Raw genomic sequence first — 8170 nt, forward strand, 5'->3', positions numbered from 1 at the left:
TTGATAAACTAATCAGAACCTAATATTGCAGAGCAGAACAGATACATGATAAAATAATTGAATCATAAATATTAATTGAGCACTTTTTAGGTATAAGGTGTAATGTTAGTTTTTATGGTGGTAACACAAAATATCAGACCCAATCACAGTCTCAATATACTTAAAATCTAATTGGGGAAATAACACATATACATTTTTTATTGCATAGTTTTAGTTGAGATGGCATAAGGACAAATTGTTGGATAACAAACAAAATTTTAGAAAGTGACCTCTCCCCCAACATTCCAGAAATATGTTTGTTTTGTTCCTAGGGATTCCCTTTTTTTGTGAGCTACTAAACACCTCAAAGGCTGCTTGGCCTGTAGCTATGAATTTTCTTGGACTCCTTTAATCAATCCTCAAATATGCTGATCCCCAAAGAAAAAAAAAATACAAAATAAATCTACCTTAGAAATAGTGGTACCTGTTCCTGTTTCACTATACATGCACATGCTAGCTAACTAAAGTATCGTTAATAAGGTATGTTTTCATTTGGATTTCCTTCCTTTCTTCCTTCCTTCCTTCTTTCCTTCCTTCCTTCCTTCCTTCCTTCCTTCCTTCCTTCCTTCCTTCCTTCCTTCCTTCCTTCCTTCCTTCCTTCCTTCCTTCTTGCCTTCCTTCCTTCTTTTCTCTCTGCCCTTTTTACTGTCTTCCTGACTTCCTTGACATATGCTTGTCTGCCTGCTTGTCTACCTGCCTGCCTTCCTTCTCCCTATCCCTCCCTTTCTCTGTCTAACCATCTTAGTTCAAAGTAAAGTTCATTTGGTCCTTTAAATTTCATTCTTGGACCTGAAGTTCTTCTCTTGGATTCAACCTTGCTACATAGTTCTTAGCTTCAATAAATTTCTGCCTTCCCATTCTTTAGTTTCATTCTACTTCTAAGCACTCAAGTCTTCATTCCTTTATTATCCCATTCCCCAGACATGCACTCAGGTCTCATGTTCAAATATTACCAAGTGATTTCATTTAGCATGTACACAAACATTCCTTCTACATCTCCTGATATAAAATGAGGTTTCTCAATATAAGTTATGAATATTAATCTGAATAAACAGCTAACTTCTTATGTCACTTTTCCTATACATGATTTAACCTGATGACTTCTCACATTTAAATCTCATAGAATCCTAACATTAAAATTCACATAATTTCAGCCTTTTAGAAAATGTAGCATTCACCACTTTTAAAAATTTTAAATTAAATTTTAAATTAAATGCTAGCAAGGAGATTACAGCAATAATCAAGAAGACCATATGCTGTGACCAGCTGAGAGTTATACCAGGGATAGAGGGGTGATTCAATATTAGAAAAATTCAATATCAATAAAAAAAGAGCAAAAATCTCATGTGTATCTCAACAATGCAGAAAATTTCTTTTGACAAAATACAACACTCATTCATTTAAAAAAATACCAGAAAACATAGGAATAAATGGAGATTTCCTGAAAATTATATGTAGTATTTATTTTAAACCATCAGTAAGCATTAGCTGTAATGGGGATAAGTTAGAAGCCTTCCCAAGAAGATGAGGGGTGAATTAAGGATGTCTATTATGAGCACTATTCTTCAATATTGTACTAGAAATGCTAGCTATAATGATAAGACAAGAGAAAGAACTTGAATAAATAAAAACAGGCAATGAAGAAATAAAACTATCACTCTTTGCAAATGATATTATGGTATACTTGGAGAATCCTAGAGAGTAAACTAGAAATCTACTTGAAATAATTAACAGCTTTAGCAGAGTTGCAGGATATAAACTAAATCCACGTAAATCATGAACATTTCTATACATTACCCACAAAGTCCAATGGCAAGAGAGAGAAAGAGAAATTCCACTTAAAATAGCTATATACAATATAAAATACATGGAAATCTACCTGCCAAACAAACCCAAGAACTATAGGAACACAATTACAAAACAATTTTCACACAAATAAAGCCATAACTAAATACTTGAAAAAACTATTAATTGCTCATAGGTAGCCTGAGCAATATAATAAAAATGACAAGTCTACCTAAATTAATGTCCTTATTTAGAGGCATACAAATCAAATAACCAAAAATATTTTGTAGACCTAGGAAAAAGATAACAAAATTCATCTGGAAAAATAAAAGGTCAAATATATCAAGGGAACTAATGAAAAAAAAAGTGAAGGAAAAGTGGTTCAGATATACCAGATTTCAAACTGTACTATAAAGTGATAATTATCAAAACAGTCTGGTACTGGTTTAGAAACAGAGTGGTGGAATAGTGGAATAGACTGGGTAGTAAATAGTAGTAATATATGGTATGGTAGTAAATTATCAAGTTATCTAGGATTTGATAAATGCAAAATCAGAGCTTTTGAAACAAGAACTCACTATTTGACAAAAACTGCTGGGAAAACTGAAAAGCAGTTTGGCAGAAACTAGTTTTAAGGTAGCATCTTACCTCAAATACCAAGATAAGGTCAAAATGGGTACATAATTTAAACGTAAAAGTGATACCCTTAGCAAATTAGGGGAACATGGTGTAGATGACATGTTAGATTTATAGATATGGAAATAATTTATAATAATAATAATAATTTATGACCAACAAAGAGATAGAGATCATTGCTAGATTTTAAATGGATAATTTTGATTTCATCAAATTAAAAAGATTTTGCAAAAATTCTATCAATGTAGATATGATTAGAAAGAAAACAGATGGAGGGGAAAACTTTTTACAGCAAGTTTCTCTGATCAAGTCCTTATTTCTCAAATGAATAGAGAACAGAGTCAGATTTGTGAGAATACAAGTCATTCTCCAATTGATAAATGTTCAAAGGATATGAACAGCCAGTTTTCAGAGGAAGAAATCAAAGCTATTTATAGTTATCTAAAAAAATTCTCTAAATAACTATTGATTATAAAAATGCAAATTAAAACAATTCTGAGGTGTCTCTTCATGCCTATCAGATTGGCTAATAAGATAGAAAAGGAAAATGGCAAATGTTGGAAGGGATATGGTAAAATTGGGACACTAATGCATCGCTGGTGGATTTCTGAACTGATCCAACCATTTTGCAGAACAATTTGGAACTATGCCCAAAAGATGCAAAACCATGCATACCCCTTTGACTTACCAATACCACTACTAGGTCTGTATCCCAAAGAGTTTTTAAAAAAAGGAAAAGGACTTATATGTGCAAAACTATTTATGATAGCTCTTTTTGTAGTAACAAAGAATTAGAAATTGAGAAGATGCCCAACAACTGGGGAATGTCTGAACAAGTTGTGGTATATGATTGTGATGAAACACTCCTGTGCTATAAAAAAATAATGAGCAGGCTGATTTCAGAAAACCGGTAAAGACTTACATGAACTGATGCAAAGTGAAATGACCATTACCAGGAGAACATTGTACACAGTAATAACAATATTTTATGATGAATAATTGTGAATGGCTTAGTTATCCTCAGCAATACAAAGATCCAAGACAACTCTGAAGAACTTGTGATGAAAAATGCTGTCCATTTCCAGAGAAAGAAGTGATAGAGTCTGAATGCAGATTGAAGCATTTTATTTTTAATTTCTTAATTGTTTTTGTTTTTGTTTTTTTTGGCCTGTGTTTTCTTTTACAACATGACTAATATGGAAATATATTTTGCATGATAGCATATATGTAAGCTATATCAAATCACTTGCCTTCTCAATAGGGGTGGGGAGGAAAAAGAAAATTTGAAACTCAAAATAAATGTCAAAATTGTTTTTACACGTAATTAGAAAAACAATTTAAAAAAAGGTTGAAACCCTTCAGAGAAACAATGAACTACTCTGTTGAATATTTGTCCCTTTCTACTTCATGTTTCTGGAATCCACATACACCCCTGTACTAGATTTAGGAGTCATGAATGAGTTTAACCTTTCAGTGAGCTTTAAAGGAAGAGGAAAAGAAAAGCACTTTCTTCAGTAGTCAGCATTGCAAGCAAAATCTCTGGTCATTTATATGTGTCTAAAGTGATGTTAAAGCATTGAAGTGATTATTTATTTGCATAACCTAAATAAGAGCAGAGTTGGGTTTTTTAATATGTTTACATACATGTGTGTATGCATATATACACACACATATGTGAGTATGCATATATGCATAGCATATAGTTGGTCAAGGACTAGCTTTGGAGTCAGGAAGAGTTGGACTCAAGTCCTTCCTCTGACGGATACCCATGAGTAAATTACTGGACCTCTTAGTGCCCCACAGGTCATTGTAAAGTTACTAATCTATATCAGAGACAACAGTTTATACTATGAAAATTCCCTACACCAATGAAATCCCAGATCCAAACCAAAACAACTTCACCATATATCTGTACATGTGTGTGCAGATTCTTATACATATATGGATATATGAACATTATGTATATACACATATATATTTGATGTTTACATTCCAGAATCCTCACAAATATGAGATAAGACCTTCTTATGAACAGAATAAATTGTTACTACCCACAACCTGGGAATCTAAGAAAAAAATGTAATTTCCATAGTAAACTAGTTTTTAATTTTAGAATTTCATAACTTTTTAGTTCTTTTTTCCTTTTAATTTAGCATTTTATTTTTCCCCAATGTAAACCATTTTTTAACATTAATTTTTAAAACTTTGAGTTCCAAATTCTCTCCCTTCCTCCTTCCCCACTCCCAATCCCTCATTGAGAAGGCAAGCAATTTGATATAGGTTGTGCATGTGTGTGTGTGTGTGTGTGTGTGTGTGTGTGTGTGTGTGTGTAGTCATGTAAAACATTTTCATAATAATCATGTTGCAAAAGAAAACATGGATCTGTGATTTCAATTCAAGAAAAATGAATAAAGAAAAAATATATGCTTCAATGTGTATTCAGATACAATGAGTTGTTTCTCTGGGGATGGATAGCATTTTTCATTATAAGTCTTTCAGAGTTGTCTTGGATTGTCGTATTTCTGAGAATAGCTAAGCCATTCACAGCTGATCATCTTACAAAATTCCTGTTACTTGTACACAGTATATTTCACTTTGCATCAGTCCAGGTGTTTATCATTTCTTATAGTACAATAGTATTCCATCATAATCCACACCACAACTTGTTCAGCTATTCCCCAACTGATGAGAATCCCCTCACTTTCTAATTATCTGCTCCCAGAAACAAGCCTCTATAAATATTTTTGTACATGTAGGTCCTTTTTCTTTTTTATTTTTTATCTCTTTTGGGATACAGACCTAGTAGTGGTACTGCTAGGTCATAGAGTATGCATGGTTTTATATTTCTTTGGGCATAGTTCCAAATTTCTCTACAGAATGGCTGAATCAGTTCACAACTCCACCAACAGTGCATTAGTATCTCCTTTTCACCACATCCTCTCCAACATTTATCATTTACCTTTTCTCTCCTATTAACTAGTCTAACAGGTATAAGATAGTCTCTCAGAGGAAAAAAATGTAATTAAAACAATGCAATAAATCCCTTCTTTCTTTAGGGAAGAAAAAATCCTTTTTATTTTCTGAATTTTCTTTTTGTAAGAATTAAAAAGGCAATTGATTTTTTCCCCTCCTGATGTAACTGAGTCCTTGCTCATCTCTCTGTGTCTATCATTGTCATTGTCTATCTCTATCTCTCTTCCTCTGTCTCTGTATCCATCTCTCTCTTTCTCTGTTTCATACACACACACACACACACACACACACACACACACACACATACACATACACTCATACTTATTTGAAAACCAGTGCCGTATTTTCTGATAAAGAAATGCAACTGAGATTATTCTCTTTCCTTTACTGACATTCCCTGAAAGATACACTCATTTAGGTTGTCTATATTCTTTCACAAGCAATTCCCTTAACTTGATTATTCACACCCTGATTTTCTCCTATTATACTTCATATGCAACAATAATAGTCACCAATATTTATATAGCATTGTTATGCTATGTAAAGGCTTTTCACACATTATTTCATTTGTTCTCTTGATTTGGGGATTGCAGTATCACTGTACAGAATTCAAAAGCACAGGACCAAAATCTTTCACTAGCCCTCAGTTACAGGTTTAGATTCTGCTGTCAAAGCTGCAAAAGTAAATTCCCAGGGGTTATAGACCAGAACTATCAGGAACTCATAAATAGGTGCCAACATAATCCCAAACTGTAGCTACCTTCTATATCTGCCAAATAAATTCAGATAAATGGATACCACAAATAATCCTATACTCACACTGAACTTACAAGTAGAATCTCCACTTTAAAGCTTCAATTTATCCATAAAGGGCAATGGGACCCTACCTGGAAGACCAAGAATAGTGTAATATGGTCGGCACTCAGTAAAACCGGAGCTCTGCTTCACACAGCTCCTCCACAGCCCTTCATACTGGAACACAGCTGTGACTGGGTTGTCATACAAGGACTGAGTGCTCCACATGTCTAGCCCTGTGGCAGTAATGCACCCTGCAAATCCCAGGATAGAAAGGATGAATCCCATCACTTGGCAAAAGGTTGCTGACATGGTCTTTCTTTCCTCACGTCCTCTTCCCTTCCCCACAGAAGATATGGGTGCAGCGGATTTGATGGAAAAAGTGAGTCTTCTTGACCAAGCCACCAGGAGGGGAGCAGCTCTGTAATCAGCTTTCCCTCTGCCGTAGATATTTGCTCAAAGTGTTTTCCTTAGATAGTCCAGTCTCCCTCTTGGTAGGCAGAAATTATTTCCTTTTCTGTTCAAAAGCTAGAGTGAGTGGGCTCTTGTCCTTCTGAGTGAAGCTGGCCTGGCCCATTTGAGGGCCTGGACAACCTTCACTGCAATGAAATACTTTTATCAGCCTTGCCTCCCCCTTCTTGGTTTAAGCCTACCCTACTGCCCACACCCAGAGACCTTATCATTGGCTGTACTTACTGTTTAGGAAGAATGTTTTAAGTATTTTTACTTCACAAAAGAAAAACAACTCAAAACCTAATAAGCTTTTCCTTTCCATTGTACAAGAGGAGGAGAAGAGAATTGCAATGGTAATAACATGCCTTGAAATTTTGTGATGTTTTAAATACTATGCTTTCACAGATGTTTTCTCACAACTATCCTGTAGAGGGGCAGGGGCAGGTAACATCACTTCAAAAGAGAGGGAATGAAGACTCATAGACTCAGATTTATAGCTGGGAAAGATTTAAGAAGTCATCTAGTCTATGTCCCACATTTTACAGATGAGAAAACTGAGATCAGGAAAGTTCTAGGCACTGACCTAAGGTCACACAAATAGTACAGCTAGGCTTGAAAATAAAATCTTCTAAAAACCTGGAAAGACTTACATGAGCTGAAGGCAAAGTGAAATGAGTTGAACCAGGACTTTTTTACACAGTGACAGCAGTATTGTACAATGATCAACTGTGAATGACTTAGCCATTCTCAGCAATGCAGTGATCCAAGACAACTCTGAAGGACTTATGGTGAAAAATGCTATCCATCCCCAGAGAAAGAACCAATGGAATCTGAATACAGATTGAAGCATACATTTTTTAACTTTATTTTTCTTTGGGCTTTTTATTTGTCTATGTTTTCTTTCACAACATGACTAATAAGGAAATATGCTTTATATAACTACACATGCATAACCTATATCAAATTGCTTACCTTCTAAATGAGGGGGGGGAAGGGAGGGAAAAAGAGAATTTGGAACTCAATTTTTTTAATGTTAAAAATTGTTTTTATATGTAATTGGGGAAAATAAAATACTAAATAAATAATTTTTTAAAAGTTAAAAAAAGAAAAGAAAGTCTTCTGATGGGCTTTCAATATCACATCCCTTACTCTAAGAGAGTCTATTTGAAAATGAGGAGACTTCTAAAATGGATAGACAGGAAGGTCCAGAGCATGGAAGAGATCAAAACATGATACATAAAAGAGAGTCTTCATACTAAAGAAGCAAGACTGGTTATCATTTTCTTCTGGTGACCTAGACTGGCTTGATTTTTTGTTCTCTCAAGAAAAGACACCAAAGATACCAACTGACTGAATTGTAGGTAATTAGTGAAATATACGAGTTAACGTGCAGTTATTTACTGTTCAGTCCTCAAATGTATCTATGATACAAACCTACTCATGTAGGTATTCCCTCCAATAGTGCAGATTGGAACCTATCCATAAGCAA

General features: G+C 34.4%; 1 protein-coding gene across 1 annotated transcript in view; it reads right to left on the bottom strand.

The window, feature by feature from the left end:
* The window catches only part of CLDN18 (claudin 18), a 28179-nt gene extending 21360 nt beyond the window's left edge, over nucleotides 1-6819 (bottom strand). The window contains exon 1 of the mRNA XM_072613568.1: nucleotides 6321-6819. Within this exon, the coding sequence (XP_072469669.1) occupies nucleotides 6321-6540 (220 nt within the window). The 5' untranslated portion in view covers nucleotides 6541-6819. The remainder of the gene's footprint in view (nucleotides 1-6320) is intronic.
* Between the last annotated feature and the right edge of the window lie 1351 nt (nucleotides 6820-8170).

The sequence above is a fragment of the Notamacropus eugenii genome, chromosome 5 (assembly GCF_028372415.1).
Source record: "Notamacropus eugenii isolate mMacEug1 chromosome 5, mMacEug1.pri_v2, whole genome shotgun sequence".
Classification (NCBI taxonomy): Eukaryota; Metazoa; Chordata; class Mammalia; order Diprotodontia; family Macropodidae; genus Notamacropus; species Notamacropus eugenii.